The following is a 17,146-nucleotide window of genomic DNA, read 5'->3' on the forward strand; positions in this document are numbered from 1 at the left end:
TAATTTGAGGAAAATGTGACACCGTGTAATAACGAATGATTATCTAATACAGCATGTTAATTTTAAAAAGGTTTTAGAGTCTACAGGAATCCCTTAAGTTTTGTGCAATAAACTATTTTTGGTAAAGGGTTTCATATTTATTATTTGGGCATTCATTATAATATTTAAGTTCAATTTGTCTCTTTTATTGAGGTGTATATTTTCCCCCACTTAAAAAAAAAGTTAAGTGCTCAGAAAAACCTTCAAGAAATATTACTTCACTTCATTTAACCTCCTTTTTTTCAATCTTTTTTACCCCTTCCCCCAAAAAAACCTTTTTATCTTAGTAACAATTATAAGATAAGAAAGGCAAGGACTAGACAATTGGGGTTGAGTGACTTGCCCAGGGTCACATGGTTGGGAGGTATTGTTAGATTTAAAATGGTTGAAGGCCTTAAACTGTAACACTTAAAAGAGTGATGTTGTAAACTGTAGTGAGTTAAAATGGTGGAAGATATAAATTGTGATAGATATAAGAGAGGGTGAGTAATTTGACCGCAGAAATATGTTTCACTACAGTGTCTTGGTTTTTAAATCAAATATAAGGTGGTCGCCAGGGAAATATTCCCAATTATTCAAATACCCAAGTCAACTGGGTTTATAAAGATTTTAATTAATACAAATGTGGAATTAAAGAAAAGAGAGAAAGAGAGAAAAAAGAAGTATGAAGGGCCTTAAGCCAACATGACCTAGACCTGAGTCTTAAGAGAGAGAGATCAGTCAGTCAGTCTTTTAACACTCACCACAAGCTCTGTCTAAGCAAGGATTCTAAATGTGACACCAGGCCAGCTCCATCTCAGCTGGCTTCACCAGAGAGAGTTCCAAAGGGCCTCTCCCCAGAGCCTCCAGAGGGACAGAGTCCCCTCAGAGGAGCTCCAGCGAGATCTCCTTAGAGATTGTCCTCCAAGAGCTTCCCTTTTCCAGAATCTCTCTCAAGAGATTCTTCCCAAGCGGTCCTCATCAGAGATCCTCCAAAAGGATTGTTTCTCAAAAGATTCTGCTTTTTCTTATATAGGGGTTTTTCTCCTATGTCACCTCCCCTATGTCCTTACATCTACCAATCACTGTAGATGTTTTCCAAAGGACTGCCCATCTGAATTCCTGCTAAGTCAACAAATCTCCTCAGTAAGTCTGAACCAGTGAAAACACAGCTGAGTCAACTAATCTCATTAAGAGAAAACTTGCCGGACCCTTTTAGGTACCTAGCATCTCATTGTATCAATTCTAAAAAACAGGCCTGGCTCAAAGAACTCCTTGCCTTATTATAAGCATGGGTCCAAGTACTTTCTTTGTTTAGCAAGGAGTTTTCTCCCCTAAAGCAATCTTAAGTGTGGGTGGAGTAGAGGTCCTCCCATAGCAAGGAGTTTTCTCATCAAAATGGGGAATGTTCCCAGTCCAATGGGGAAATTTTTAACATTCACAAGTCTGAGAAATTTCAAGGTTTACAGTATCTGAGGACAGATTTGAACCCAGGTCTTCTCAATATGAAACCCAGTTCCCTTTCCACTGTGCCACCTAACTACACCTCGATTTCTTTGTTTTAAGTCTCATCTGTATGTCAAAAGTTCAGTCTCATTCTAGATGCCTTATTGGGAAAGAATTTGAAGTTTCTGTCCCTATTGAAGAACCACTTTTCTCATGATAGAATAAATTGAGTTTTGCAAGATAGATTATTTTGGGGGTGCTGGCCAAATTTTGACTGAGGAAAATATTTATATAGGATGATAATAGTACTCATCTAGACTGTGCATTTCATTATGTAGATGAGCTAAGTGAAGTATAGAGAAATAATTTGATTTTCCCCAAATAAAACAGGATTAGAACCCATTGCTTTCACTATTCCATATATCTCTACTTCTGAAAACATTAGCTCCTAATTTTTTTCCCTGATGAATTCCATTTCTTTTTTTATAAGCTGAGTTGATAGCTGAAACTCATTTGATGCTACTCTCTAGAAGAATTCTTAGAAGAATCCTTTATAATTCCTTAAGGAACAGAAACTCCTTTGGAAGACAGTTATTGGAATCCTCTCTATATAGGAAGGCAGAGGACCTTGCTGAGACAGTATATCTTATTGTATACAAAAAGACTATTAACATGTCTTTTCAGCCACAAATAAGAAAAGCAATTCTCCCAAACCTACTCGATCTGGCACAGCTGGAAGTTTGTCACTAAGAAGAGCAGTAGATTGTGGAGATAACAATCATCGCCCCAAAGCAGATTGTCAGACTTCCACTGAAGGTAAATCTGAAATGCTTAGGTAGATGTATATAGTGAATATTGATGCATTTTTATTGCTGGACTACAAAGACATAAAGAACTATATTGGAAATGTTTCTTAATTCATTGCAAAACATTAAGCATCTACTATATATACAAAGCAAAGGGCCTAAGCATTAGGAGTATTAAGGGACATTTTCTTTTTTCAAGAACTTATAATGGGAGAAGACTATCTACACATATAAATAAATAACAAGGGAGAAAGAGATTCAGGAAATATGAGATTGAAGGAGAGGTCTAAGGCACACTTCTGTGAGGAATTTAATGATGAAGCTTTTTGGGGGGAGTCTCAGGGAAAGCTTTCAGGAGAAAGTGGCATCTGAGTTGGGCTTTTAAGCAGGAGAGGGATGTTAATGAACATAAATTAGGTAGAGGAGTTCATTCCACTTAGTGAGGTTGGAATGAGCAAAGACAAAGAAATAGGAGCAAGTAGAAGGGAGAATAGGGGATGGAAAATTAGTCTAGTTTGGTTGTGGGAATATTATTTTCTGTGAGAACAAGAGAGACATTGGAGCCTTATTGTATGCTTCTAACCCTAGAATGTCATGATCAATACTTTACACACTTTATTCAGTAGGCAATAGAGAGCCGTCAAAGATTTTTGACAAGTATTTTATCCTATATCTTTGTACACTTGCTAATAATCAATACATATTTTTTGAAAAGAAGGTAATAATTCACGTCCAAGCTGAGCCTTTAAAAGGTAGGCTGGGCTAGTTTAATTCATTAATATCCTCTTTCCTTATTTCTAAACAGTAATATATTTTAAATTTGGGAATCACAGGTAAAATTGTATAGAGACTTAAGAGAACTTTTAATGTCAGTATTTTCATCAAATGTATTGATTTGACCACAATAAACCTTTGAATATTCCATTTCTTAAGGGTGCCCTGGAACCTCACAATCTGGTAGCAGACATAGCCCACCCCGGGCCTTAACTCATGGCAACATCTGTGAGGTACTGCCCAAAACTGAAGATAGACAGTGTGAAGTTTTGGATCCAGATGTTTTGATTGTTTCAGGTTTAAATGGCTTGCCTGCTATGGAGAAGACAAGGAAAATGGTCACATTGGGGTAAATTTAAGTCCCTTTGTTAATGTAATGCATAGAATTATTTTTGTTATCTCTTTAAATATTTTACTTCTCAATATGTGCCATCAAAGTACACATTGGTTAATGCTATTTATTCCTCTTCTAGAACACATGAATTCAAATCCCTGAACTGTCAATTTACCCTTCCATCCTTTCAAGGCTGATTTCATCATTTTTAATTCTACTGAATGAGACATTAATATCTATCAGCTTTTCTACTTCACATAAATATGCAGGAAATTTTTAAACATTAGAATAGCCTTTAATGGGTCTAATTGAAAAGATCTTTGAATTAAGCTTGGAGACCTTCCTTAAGCTGTGTACAAGGGGACAGCTAGGTGGCCTAGTGGACTAAGAGCCAGGCCTGGAGATGGAAGGTCTTGGGTTCAGATGTGGCTTCACACCTCCTGGTTGTGTGAATCTGGGCAGATATTTAACCCCAATTGCTGAGCCCTTGCCACTACTTCTTTGGAACTGATGTCTAGTATTGATTCCAAAAATACAAAGTTAAGTCATTTATAGTTAATTTTAAATAATTGTCAGGTTGGATAATTATGGAAGTCATTTAGTTATGTTATATCACATATGTTTTAGTCTTTAGTTATAAACTGCTTAAGTAAACATTTTATGATGATTGGACATTGTCTTGCCATCCACTTTATCTAGTCAATTTTTATGCACCCTCCTTTTGAGTTAGGATAAAGCTGGCTGTTTAAGAAATTGTTTTTAATCTGGCAAATTAAATTGTAGAAGTCTGTTTTCTTTACTGCCTGAATAGAGTGAATAGTGGTGAGAGCAAATAAATCCAGAGTTACAAATTTTGTCCATGGGTAGCCAAGTACTTTTGCCAAAAAGGCTAAGTATCTCTGACATGATATCAATGCAAGCCCATTCCCACCATGAGGAAAACAATCCAAACATGTGATTTTTAACCTCTCAGGGCTGTATCAATGTTATTTCTGTATTTTTACAAAGGACAGTTCTTTATTATGTAAGAAGATCTGATAGTAATAATTCAATCTATGCTGGTAAATATCCACAGATAATCCACTGCCTTAACATTATAATTAAATCAGTGATTAAATATTATCTCCATTTTGTACTTTGTTTTACATTTTATACATTATTTATAAATGGGAATAATTTGTTAACCAAGATAGTGATAGAGACTAAATTAAAATACAATGTGGTATTATTTTCTAGACCTGTCTATTCGTATTTTTCAATTTGGAAATTATGCAAATTATTTTAAATAAATAAATTTCAAAATTAAAAAGATAGCTAGGCCAATGCTGAATTTTAATTATTTATGTCTAAACTTGTCAAGAGTTCCTTGGATAAAATTTCTCTGTAAACCACAAATCTCTTTAATACATAAAACAATAGAATGATAGATTTAGAATTGAAAGGAACCTTAGAGGTCAAATCCAATCACATCATTTTACAGATGTGGAAACTGAGGTTCACAGGCTCAGTGATTTCCTGAGAACCATACATATTTAATGATGTCAGTGAGTTATTAAGAAATCATGCTATTTATTGTGATGAATACTTTCAAATTTGGAAATGTAATAAAAGAATATCTTTTTGCCATATTCCAAGGTCTAATGCTAAAGGCTGTCGAATAGAAGGGACACCAATTACTGATATGGAAAACAATTCTGAAACTGGAGAATTACAAGCCATACTTCCTGAAGGGGCTTCAGCTGTGCCTGAAGAAGGTAAATAAGTTGAAGTTATAATAATAGTGGCTGTAAAGTAGTACTGAGATAGTAGTTTCTTAAAGCACTTACTGCATAAAGAATCTTTAAGTTAACCTTCAATCTGAGCATAGCATTTTGGTTTATGAATTTGGTATTTGCTAATTACACACACAGCACGACAGATTTGTTTTTTAAAAGGTTATGTGTATCCTGCAGAAAAAGGCATTCTGTATTAGGTAAGTTAGTAAAGTGACATCATTGCTTTTTTTTGGCTTTTTATAATACATATACAGTCTGTTGTATACATACATAATACATATGTGTTGATATTGCATATAAATTGATAGAAGTCAAACTTAATTTTTTGGTGCCCTTTTTGTCTTTTTAATTTGTTTAAAATTTTTTTCCACTTTGTATTTTATTTTTTAATTTCATGTAGAAACAATTTTTTAACAATTGTTTTCTGGCCTTTTGCAATCTAAATTCTTTCCCTCCCTCCCCACCTCTTTTCCCAGGTAGTAGTTTATGTGCTTTTTAAAAATAGGATAGATTGCCTTCCTTCCTTCCTTCCTTCCTTCCTTCCTTCCTTCCTTCCTTCCTTCCTTCCTTCCTTCCTTCCTTCCTTCCTTCCTTCCTTCCTTCCTTCCTTCCTTCCTTCCTTCCTTCCTTCCTTCCTTCCTTCCTTCCTTCCTTCCTTCCTTCCTTCCTTCCTTCCTTCCTTCCTTCCTTCCTTCCTTCCTTCTTTCCTTCCTTCCTTCCTTCCTTCCTTCCTTCCTTCCTTCCTTCCTTCCTTCCTTCCTTCCTTCCTTCCTTCCTTCCTTCCTTCCTTCCTTCCTTCCTTCCTTCCTTCCTTCCTTCCTTCCTTCCTTCCTTCCTTCCTTCCTTCCTTCCTTCCTTCCTTCCTTCCTTCCTTCCTTCCTTCCTTCCTTCCTTCCTTCCTTCCTTCCTTCCTTCCTTCCTTTCTTCCTTCCTCCCTCCCTCCCTCCCTCCCTCCCTCCCTCCCTCCCTCCCTCCCTTCTCTCTCTCCTTCCCTACCTCCCTCTTTCCCTTCTTTCCTCCTTTCCTCCTTCCCTCCCTCCCTCCCTCCCTCCCTCCTTCCTTCCTTCTTTCTATTTTTTTTGGTAAACAGAGCTTTTTGTCATTCAGTAAGTCTCAACTCATAACAGACTGCTTCTCTTTTAAGCTATGTTTAGTTATAGTCTTAAGCATTTCTTTCGGCATGTAAGTTCATTGTTCTCTACTTGTCTGAGGCACAGAAGATATTTTGCAGTTCTCTGTATCTGTGTAGAAGTGTTGGTTTCCCCTTGCTGTGTCCTTTGCAAGATAGAAAAAAAAAAGGATGCTGACTTTCTTATTGATATTTGATATTAAAAAAAAAATCATTTCTTAAAGTCTGCCGCCTTCCACCTCTGCACTCATTTGAATTTCAATGACTGATGAATTGTAGCTCGAAGCCTATATTAAGGTGCCAGAATCCATCTCTATCTGCCGTGTGCAACATTGTGTAGGTGTTGGCATTTGCAGAAGGTCTTTCTGTTACAGAAGGCTAAAAATGTCTTCAGTCTTAGTCAGTATGACGCAATGTGTCCTATAGGTGTAACACTATTGAAGGAGAAATTATTTGTTGGGAAATATTTCTAAAAGTACTTAAATAGAAACCTGCAGGGCTTGCACCATCACCTTTTGTTGGTAAATGCTATCTTAAAATGCCATTACATTGATTTTCTTTGTAGCATGTTTCAGGTTACATGCATAGCTCATCTCTTAATGTCTGCTTCTCATTAAATTTAGATTATTTAAGTAATTAGATTGTAATTTAATTAGTAGTTGCCACTGCAGATAAAACATAAACAGCAGAAGATTTGGGGCATCAAATTTATTAAAGAGAAAAGAAGTTATTTTAAAATGTCAATAACACTGATAGAATCATCAAATTTAGAGTTGGAGGGACTTTAAAAATGACTTATCCCAACCCCTTCATTTTGTAGTATTTTGAATTTCAGGAACTACAGAAATATTTTCCTGACCACATTTGGGGCCAGCTTTTCAGTTTAGCTCTTCAAAAATATTAAACTGCAAGGGAACAAGAGCCTTTGGAGACACTGCTTTTTTAATTTATCCCATCTCCATTTCAGGGTGCTGTGGGAAGAACTCTGTTTTTATAAAGCTCTTAATGTTCCGTAAATAAAGTTGCTATATAAATGCAAAACAATTATCCACACCATCAGAGCCTTAGAAAAATACTTGGATTAATTTGTTGATACCTAAGCAGTGTATTTATAGCTAAAGTCTTAGAATAGGTTTGAGGAGAAAAGAAATCACCTTATGTAGCTGTTAGGGGGGAACATTTTAGACAAAAAAGGAGCTTTCGTCTCTGGGGTTTTTTGTTTTTATTTTGCTTGAAAGAGAAGGCTTGCACCTCTGGACTCAATACCAGCCACAGATGTTGTTTTGCCCTCTGCTGGAGCCAACTCTGAAGAAACCTTGACATTCCATATCTTGAGGGCTTCCTGGCAAGTTTCCTATTGTATCTGAGCTTGGGGAAAACAAAGCTCTTTCTTTGAGTAGAATACATCAGGAGAATTTTTCATGTGAGAGATCACTGTAAAATGCTGACAGTAGCCCTGGAGAAGAAAAAGCAGGCTTTGTGATGCTCTGTGTTACAACTGGTATTGGTACCCACTGGAAAACTGGAAACTGTTGAATCTCTTGAGCCTAAATGAAATGTGACTTGCCTTAAACTTGCCAACATTGCCTGCCAAGTGGACTCCTCTTATATTTCCATTTTAGTGGCTTGATGCTAAAGATGATGATATTTTTTCTACTAGTAAACAAAGAATTCCAAACCTACTAGTTTGATTGTTTCATTTAAACATAAAATGACTATTTGTTCTTATTGAGCTCTAGCCAAAGAGCACAGATCCTTTCAGATAGAACAGTGATGCTCAAAACTCTTCTCCTAGGAATTGGCCATATGATATTAGACCTCCTTCCTGGCAGCATAGAAACTAAGAACTGCTGAATTTTTCTACATTGTTTGTCATTTGTGTCAACATCTGGCAGAAGAAAAGCATAAAAATGCCTTCATTGTGCCTAGTACCCTTCCTTGACCTGTTTCTCTACTGCTCCTTTTTTCTTCTTTATGACCTGATTTACCTGGCTCCCATTCTCCTTGGAAAACAACCAGGACCTGCCTCTGGGAAATACTTATTAAGATCTGTTGGGAATAATGATAGCTAATGTAGTTCCCAAGTATCTATAATATATAAGTTCTTCAAAACCTGTTGTTAATTCCCAGAATAAAGTAAGTTACTAGCAAAACAGTTTACACAGATCTTAGTTGATCTTCACAACTCTGTGAGGTAGGTGGTATTATTATTTCCACTTTACACATGAGGAAACGAAGACTGAGAGAGAAAATAGGATTTCCTCAGGTCCCTATATAATAACTATTTTTGTTCAGTTGTGTCCCGTTCTTCATGACCCCATTTGAGATTTTCCTGGCAAAGATAAGGGAGTGATTTGCCATTTCTTTCTCATTTAACAGATGAGGAAACTGAGCCAAACAGGGTTAAGTGATTTATCCTGGGTCTCACAGCTAGTAAGTGTCTAAGATCAAATTTAACCTTAGGTCTTCTTGACTCTAGGCCCAGCATTCTGTTCACTGCACCACCTAATGCCCTGAAATCCCTTTCAAAGGTAGGATTTGAACCAAGGTGCAGTGTCCCTTCCCTGCACTGTACTATCACTCTACCAAACCAGGCTGTCTTTATCATATTGAGTAAATACTTGTTGGATGGGTAGTCTGGAAATAGAGACTTTCCCACCATGGATGAATAGCAATCTATGTTAATTAAGTAGAAAATCAATCCTGGTTCACTTTATGGTAATCTTTTCTGCAGTAAGGGTCAACTGTTTTTTGTTTTTTTTTTTAAAAGGATGGTAGGGCAGATTTGTGGTCCTTCGAAACAACATTGCTTTTTTTGATGATGGGTATATAGCTCTACATAGGGAGATAAGAGAAACTTTACTATCTTCTTTAGTTATTGAATGAGGGCTAGAATAGATCTCAGGGGATCTGCAATCCAACTCCCTCATTTTACAGGTGAGAATCTAACTTTGACCCTGAGAGTTTTAGTATTTGCTCAAAGTCAAATAATTGGAGCAAATGGGACTTCAAACTGGCTTTTGATGCCAAATTCATGGTTTTTTTCCATTGTATCAAGGTGATTCCAGAGAGTCTTTTGTACTCTAAATTCCTTGATTTTTTGTTGCAATATGGGCCAGGATAGAAACTGACCAGAATAATCGTAGCTATCTTTTGTAGCCTTTTGTTTAACAAACTCTGACTGAGATTTTAATAATCATTTTTTTAACCCATACCTTCCACCTTAGAATCAATACTGTGTATTTGTTCCAAGGCAGAAGAGTCATAAGGGCTAGGCAGTGTTCCCAGGGCCACACAGTTAGGAAATATCCAAGGCCAAATTTGAATCCAAGATGTCCCATCTCTGGGCATGATCCACTGAGCCACCTCACTGCCCCCATAATCATTTATTTTTGGCTTATGTCTTCACTTCTTTCACATATTCATGGAGAATTGCTTAACAGGCATTGTGGTCCATTGAAGACTATTGAACTAGAAATCAAGATCCCAACAGATTGACCTTTGATCTTGTCCAGCCAGTATATTCAGGGGAAATAATTTATACCTAAAATACCAGAACCTCAAAATGACTTTTAAAGGCTTAAATAACAATACTGTAAAGGAACACAAGATGGAGGCAGAACCCTAAAAAGGAGATCATTTTTTTTCCTTGTTAAAATGAGATGAAGTATTTTGCACCAGAAGTTTGCTTTTCAGAAAAGAACATTTTAACAATTTAACCTACTTACAAGTAGGTAGGTGTCAAAACATTTTCTTTGGTAATAAATTTTGACAAGTCTTCCCTCATCCCACCCAATTTAAAATTTAATTTTTTTTCAATTTTTATTTACATTCATTTATTTACATTTTTTAGACCAAAATGTAATCTCTATTAAATGAGTTAGATCTTCTCCTTGGGAAAGCATTAAAGTTGTGTTTTCACATTAGAGACAAATTGATTCGGTCATGTAATTTATAGATTGGTAGATGGAATTTCTTTTTAAATGGTATGTTTTTCCTAGGATACCCTGAGATGAAATTTAGGACAAGGAATTGGGGTAGATCTTTTAATTGGCTTTTCTTGACCTTCTGGAAGACCTGCCTCCACACTCCAAGAGAAGGGTTCTTTGTCCATTTACCTTCTCCTTTTCCCCATCCCCTGGCCAGGCTATCTCAGAACCTTTTCAAGACAGCTGGGTAGTGGGAAGACTTCCTTGTGGCACCCTCCTCTTTTCCTTCTCCCTTCCCACACCTCCCCTGAATTCCCAGAATCCATCTGGGCCCCTTTAGTATTCACATAGTTTGGATGAGATGAGAGTCACCAGTTCTTTTCCTTCCTCTTAAGATGGAGGACCATCAGGCCTTACCATATGCCTTGTCATTGCATCCTGAGTGCCTCCTCACCTTAGTATCTGCTTTGCTTCTATGACAGGTTTTCTAAACATGGATTCCTAAACTTCTTATTTTAATATTTTGGTTATAGTATTTCATTATAACTTGAAATATTTCTTGGTAATCTTGTATATTTTATTTATGCATTTAATAACATTCTGAGAGCCAATCAATAGGCTTTAGCAGACTGTCAAAGAGGTATATGATGCAGAAAAGGTTAAGAACCTTTGCTCTCTGTCCTTCCATACTCAGTATCACCTCCAAAACCGAAGAGCATCAAGGGCTAGGCAGTTGGAGTTAAGTGACTTGCTCAGGGTCATACTGCTAGGATGTGTCTGAGGCCAGTGTCTTCCCCCATTTTTAAATAACCCTCACTTGATTTTGCCATTCCAAGGAGCTACCATTCTATGGTCTCTCCTCCGGTGTTCTCAAGAAAGGTATTTACCCTCTTCCACTTTCTACCTTCTCACTTTCAGTCCTTCTGAAGTTAGCCTCTTGACCTTATCTCATTCACCTCAAACCACCCTCTCCACAATCACCAATGATATCTTAGTTGTCATATCAGGTGGCCTTTTTTAATCCTTATCCTTTTTGAACTCTTTGCAACCTTTTACAGTGTTGATCACCCTTACCTAGAGGTAGATGTTTGGAGTATGAACCATAACATAGTCATAACTAATTAATTAACTAAATATACTTAGAGTAGATAACTAACTCAGAATAGAGGTAGAGCAAAGTCTATTGTATCAGAATCACTTCATAGTACAGTTTATGTGTTTTTGTTTGAAAATTAAGATAAAAAATTAAGATAAAAAAGGCACAGTAGACAGAACGCTGGGCTTGGTGTAAGAAAGATCTGAGTTCAGATTCTGCCTCAAGCAACAGTTGTGTATGTTCACCAAGTCAGCTAACCTCTGTATGCCTCAGTTTCCTCATCTGCAAAATGGGAATAATGACACCTTTCTCTGAAGGTTATAAGGATGAATCAAATTGGTATTTTCAAAGTGCTTTGCAAACCTGAAAGTACTACATAAAATGCTATCTCCTTATGATTAGTATCATTATCATCATCATTAGAAAATGCATATGAAATTTTCCTGCTAGTTTTTTTATTTACTTTTCCTACTTTCAGCAGTTCTCTGTCAGAAACATGTTCTTCGGCTCCTGCCAGGGATGAGCAGTGATAGTGATGTTGAATGTGACACTGAGAATGAAGAACAAGAAGAGAATGCTCCTTTGGATGTATTTAATGACTCCTTCATGGTACAGCCCACAGGTCAAGGTAGAGTACTTGATGTGACTTCACAGGAGAGGCTACATTATTTCTAATGAAATGGAAGGAAGCCATCTCTTGTTGCTTTTCTAGGGACTGTATTGCTGTATTTACCATATAGCTTTTATAAATGAAGACGGATGGTTAAGCTACTAAAAATACTGTAGTGGTGGCCATCCTGTTTAGTTACCCACTGTGATACTAACTGAACTGAGTATAAGTTTTTTAAATCCAGGATTCAAACACACAGCTTCTTGTCCAGAGCTATTTTTATTTTTTTTCCAATTTAAACATTATTTTATTTGGTTATTTTCAAACAATATTCCTTGGAAACAAAGATCCTTTTCTTATCCTCCCCCCCCCCCACCCCTCCCCTAGCCAACGCACAATTCCACTGGGTATCACATGTGTCCTTGCTTCAAACACATTTCCATGTTGTTGGTATTTGTATTAGGGTGTTCATTTAGAGTGTCTCCTCATTCCTGTTCCTTCCACCCCTGTAGTCAAACAGTTGCTTCTCTTCTGTGTTTTTACTCCCACTGTTTGTCCTTTGCTTGTGGATAGTGTTTTTTCTCCTGGATCCCTGCAGAATGTTCAGGGACATTGTATTGACACTAATGGAGAAGTCCATTATGTTCTCTTGTACCACAGTGTGTCAGTCTCTGTGTACAATGTTTTCCTGGTTCTGCTCCTCTCGCTCTGCATCACTTCCTGGAGGTTGTTCCTGTCACCATGGAATTCCTCCACTTTATTATTCCTTTTAGCACAATAGTATTCCATCACCAACATATTCCACAATTTGTTCAGCCATTCCCCAATTGAAGGGCATCCACTCATTTCCCAATTTTTGACCACCACAAAGAGCGCAGCTATGAATATTCTTGTACAAGTCTTTTTCCTTATTATCTCTTTGGGGTACAAGCCCAGCAGTGCTATGGCTGGATCATAGGTCAGACATTCTTTTATCACCCTTTGGGCATAGTTCCAAATTGCCCTCCAGAATGGTTGGATCAGTTCACAACTCCACCAGCAATGAATTAATGTCCCAACTTTGCCACATCCCCTCCAGCATTCATTACTTTCCTTTGCTATCATTTTAACCAATCTGCTAGGTGTGAAGTGATACCTCAGAGTTGTTTTGATTTGCATCTCTCTGATTATAAGAGATTTAGAGCACTTTTTCATGTGCTTATTAATAGTACTGATTTCTTTGGCTGAAAACTGCCTGTTCATGTCCCTTGCCCATTTATCAATTGGAGAATGGCTTGATTTTTTTGTACAATTGATTTAGCTCTTTATAAATTTGAGTAATTAGACCTTTGTCAGAGGATTTTGTTATGAAAATTGTTTCCCAATTTGTTGCTTCCCTTCTCAATTTGGTTGCATTGGTTTTGTTTGTACAAAACCTTTTTAATTTGATGTAATCAAAATTATTTATTTTACATTTTGTGACTTTCTATGTCTTGCTTGGTTTTAAAGTCTTTCCCTTCCCAAAGGTCTGGCATGTATACTATTCTGTGTTTGCCTAATTTACTTATAGTTTCCTTCTTTATGTTCCAAGTCATTCACCCATTCTGAGTTTCTCCTTGTGTAGGGTGTGAGGTGTTGATCCAAACCTAATCTCTCCCACACTGTCTTCCAGTTTTTCCAGCAGTTTTTGTCAAATACTGGATTTCTGTCCAAAAAGCTGGGGTTTTGGGGTTTGTCATGGACTGTTTTGCTGAGGTCACTTACCCCAAGTCTATTCCACTGATCCTCCTTTCTGTCTCTTAGCCAGTACCAAATTGTTTTGATGATCGCTGCTTTATAATATAGTCTGAGATCTGGGACTGCAAGGCCCCCTTCCTTTGTATATTTTTTTTCATTATTTCCCTGGATATCCTTGACTCTTTGTTCTTCCAAATGAACTTTGTTATGGTTTTTCTAAGTCAGTAAAATTTTTTTTGGAAGTTCAATGGGTATGGCACTAAATAGATAAATAAGCTTGGGTAGGATGGTCATTTTTATTATATTGGCTCATCCTACCCATGGGCAGTTATTATTTTTCCAATTGCTCAAATCTAATTTTAGTTGTGTGGAGAGTGTTTTGTAGTTGTGTTCATGTAGTTCCTGTGTTTACAGAGCTATTTTTAGCCTCTTGAACTGTGACTTTCAGATATATAAATGTAATAGTGTAGGTCTAAGTCAGACTGTTCTCATAGGCTAGCTATTAAATAGTCTCCTGAGAAGTTACAGAAGCTCTAATCCATTACCAGGTTAAGACAGAGTTGTAGATTTTGTTGAAACCAACCTAAGTCATTCAAGGAATTTTATCAATACACTTTTGTTTACTTTTAAGAGCCACTAGCACTAACATTATTAAGGTTCCTCTTATCCAGGCTTGTTTATATTTTGCTGATATTATATTCTGGGTAGAACCAAAAGTTTGATTACTTTATGCATTTAAGCCACCTATTTTTTTCATCAGGGTAGGGAACTCCTAGAATGGAAACTCCCTCCCTCTGACAATCCAGGTCACTACTTAAATCACTCTTCTTAAATATGTGTTAGGAGGAGCAGCACTTAAGACCAAGTCTTTCTTATTGCAGCTAATTCTAATAAGCATTTGTTAAGTTTCTAGCATGTGGAAGGCCCTATGGCCCTCTATCTGTGCTATCATGCTATCTGTCAAGACACCTCAGTTATTTTTAATGTTGCTAATGCCTTCATCTCCTTTTTTAAAAATTGCTTTTCATTTTTCATCTTAGCCACATACTCCAGTTTTCCAAGAGGTGTCTTGGTGGAAATAACAAAAGCACTTTACATGGTCTATCTTGTAATATATAGATTTTCAAAAATGATGTTTGCCAGGGACAAGATGTCTTTTAACTATCATCTTGTTTAGTAAATCAGAATCTCCCCCTCACCTCCACCAATGCTCATAGGACAAGAAAAAGTAGCAGGAGAATAGAGTCCCACATTCTATTTTCTTCCTATGCTTCTGTCTCCTTTCCTGGAGCCCCACAGAGCTATCTATGGTCACTAATTCCCAAGAGTTGTCAGGTGTCTGCTTTAGCCTAGTATATTTTGTTTACTTTGATGTCATATGTAGCCAACATAAGTGTTCAGGAAAGAGAATTTTGCTCTTTAAAAAATTTTCTCCACTTTACACTTTTATTTTAGATTCATGCTCCAGTTTTCCTGAAGGTGATCAAATCGGCCCAGAAGACCTCAGTTTCAGCACTGGCGACAACAGTGGAAGGTAATTGCCAAACCAAGGGCACTGGCTTTGAGTTAACGTGACCTTGAAATTTGCAGTAGATGGTGCTGAAGTTTCTCGTCCGAGCCAGGAACAATCACATGTGACCTTTGTTTGCTGCCACTCTCTCCACCTGCAGTGTTATTCCTGAAACCGTGACAGAAGGGTGTGGATTGAGTGTACACTGGAGAGAAGAATCAGTATGGGAAGAGTTCTATGTGTAATACAACAATAGAGTAGTTCTAGAAATTAAAAACCTACATTCACAAAAGGTAGTTTTTCTACAACCAAGAGGAGATAAATAGTCAGCAGACCTTTACTTCTATCTTCCTAACTTCTTTGGTGCATGCACTCATTAACCTACTCAGTGTTGATACTGTCCCTTTGGTGTTCCCTTCTGATGACTGCTTTCCTCCTGATGGCTTATAATCAGCCGTTTATTCATGCCTGGTTAGTGACCAAGAAAATATTACTTAAGAATAGTTTTTGTATTACAGGCTCTTTATGTGAATAAGTGAGATAATTTTAACCACCCGCAGATGGGGCAAATTGAATGATAGGGGCTAATTGATTTCATCTTAAAATGCAGTTGCCCCAATTTAGTTGCGCAAAATGATTCCATTATGCAACTTTTTCCATGGCTCATCTTTAACCTCTTGGAGAATGAGACAGATTTGGGAAGGCACTAGTGTTGATCTCTCTTGTCAGAATATTCAGGCAATTCAGTTTCTTTTGTCTCGGAACATGTTAAACACATATTGAGGGAATCTCTCTAACTCTCACTCTTTTCATTAATTTAACTTAATTTCATTTCCTATAGATTTAAAGGTTCAAAAATGTTAGTGATTCACTTGAAAGTTTCAAAATGTAGAGTTTTCTTCCTTTTTCTCATTTTTGGACCAATTTGGGGAGAAAGTAATTGCCAAAAGTACCCTTGAGCGATGGTGTTTGTATCTGAGCTGCTACACTGACTGTGAAAACTACAATGACAATTGAGTCAGAGGCAACTGAAAAGGATAAATAATTGTATATCAATGTTTAAAAGGAAGATTTTTAATCTGCCTGTTTTAGCTAATGAAAATTGCTTTTTCATGTCTGACATTTTGGTGTTGTGTTATCATTCATGGTTCTTGTTTCAAAACAGTTTGCACTTTTTGTTAATAAAATGATCTTGGGAAAATGTAGTGCCTATGGTTATTGGAGGAGTCAGAAGGCATGTTCTACTCTGGTCACCCAGATTTTGAAAGCTGTTTCACTTGGTACATGTTGGGCAAGCACATAGAGGGGTAAAGAGAATTTCTAGTCTTTAGGATGTAACTACTCAATGAAAGGTTTTCCTGGAACCAGATAGACATTGTCTAGGCAATACAGACCTAAGGTCTACAAGTTATTCATTGTTTTCTTGGCACTCATATAACTAGCAAATGGACTTTTCACTGGGTTATTGTAAAAATTTTATAGATAGAATAATTAATGCTTTTAGGTTCAGAAAACATTACATTTTGGCACTTGGATGGTCTTAATTTAACCACGTTTTCACACATAAGTACACATAATTATATATATATATATATATATATATATATATATATATATATATATATATATATATATATATAAATATACGTCACATACGTATATATAAATCATTATGGCATCTACATATTAGATGACAGTTCTTATATAACAATTCATTATCTTTCAAATCCAGAGTTACTTTTTTTGTGAACAAATAAATCTTGGAAAATAAACATAGGAGGAAATTTTTAAAAAGAAAAGAAACAGGAGAATTAAACAAAACTCAAAATGCAGTCCTCTTCGAAAAAATATACCTAATAAATTAATTGCCTGTGTCTTACATAAATGTTGGGCAAATTTTGACTTGATCTGTATTTATTCTAGGACTGATTACTTATCCATGCAAGTCACATTCATTTATTTCTCATAATTGCAGACATAATTAATACATATACTACTTTATA

At 36.5% G+C, this 17,146-nt stretch overlaps 1 protein-coding gene across 22 annotated transcripts in view; it reads left to right on the forward strand.

Moving 5' to 3' along the window:
- TRIM37 (tripartite motif containing 37) overlaps positions 1–17,146 on the forward strand; it is a 213,840-nt gene that overhangs the window by 110,851 nt on the left and 85,843 nt on the right. For 7 of the 22 annotated variants that reach the window (XM_056814182.1, XM_056814190.1, XM_056814189.1 and 4 more), the window contains 5 exons: positions 2,149–2,280; positions 3,204–3,393; positions 5,014–5,132; positions 11,786–11,935; positions 15,089–15,167. In XM_056814182.1, the coding sequence (XP_056670160.1) occupies positions 2,149–2,280; positions 3,204–3,393; positions 5,014–5,132; positions 11,786–11,935; positions 15,089–15,167 (670 nt within the window). Of the gene's footprint in view, positions 1–2,148; positions 2,281–3,203; positions 3,394–5,013; positions 5,133–11,785; positions 11,936–15,088; positions 16,345–17,146 lie in introns of those variants that run through there. The other 15 variants (XM_056814193.1, XM_056814187.1, XM_056814194.1 and 12 more) reach the window with 6 other exon arrangements.

The sequence above is a fragment of the Monodelphis domestica genome, chromosome 2 (genome assembly GCF_027887165.1).
Source record: "Monodelphis domestica isolate mMonDom1 chromosome 2, mMonDom1.pri, whole genome shotgun sequence".
Taxonomy (NCBI): Eukaryota; Metazoa; Chordata; class Mammalia; order Didelphimorphia; family Didelphidae; genus Monodelphis; species Monodelphis domestica.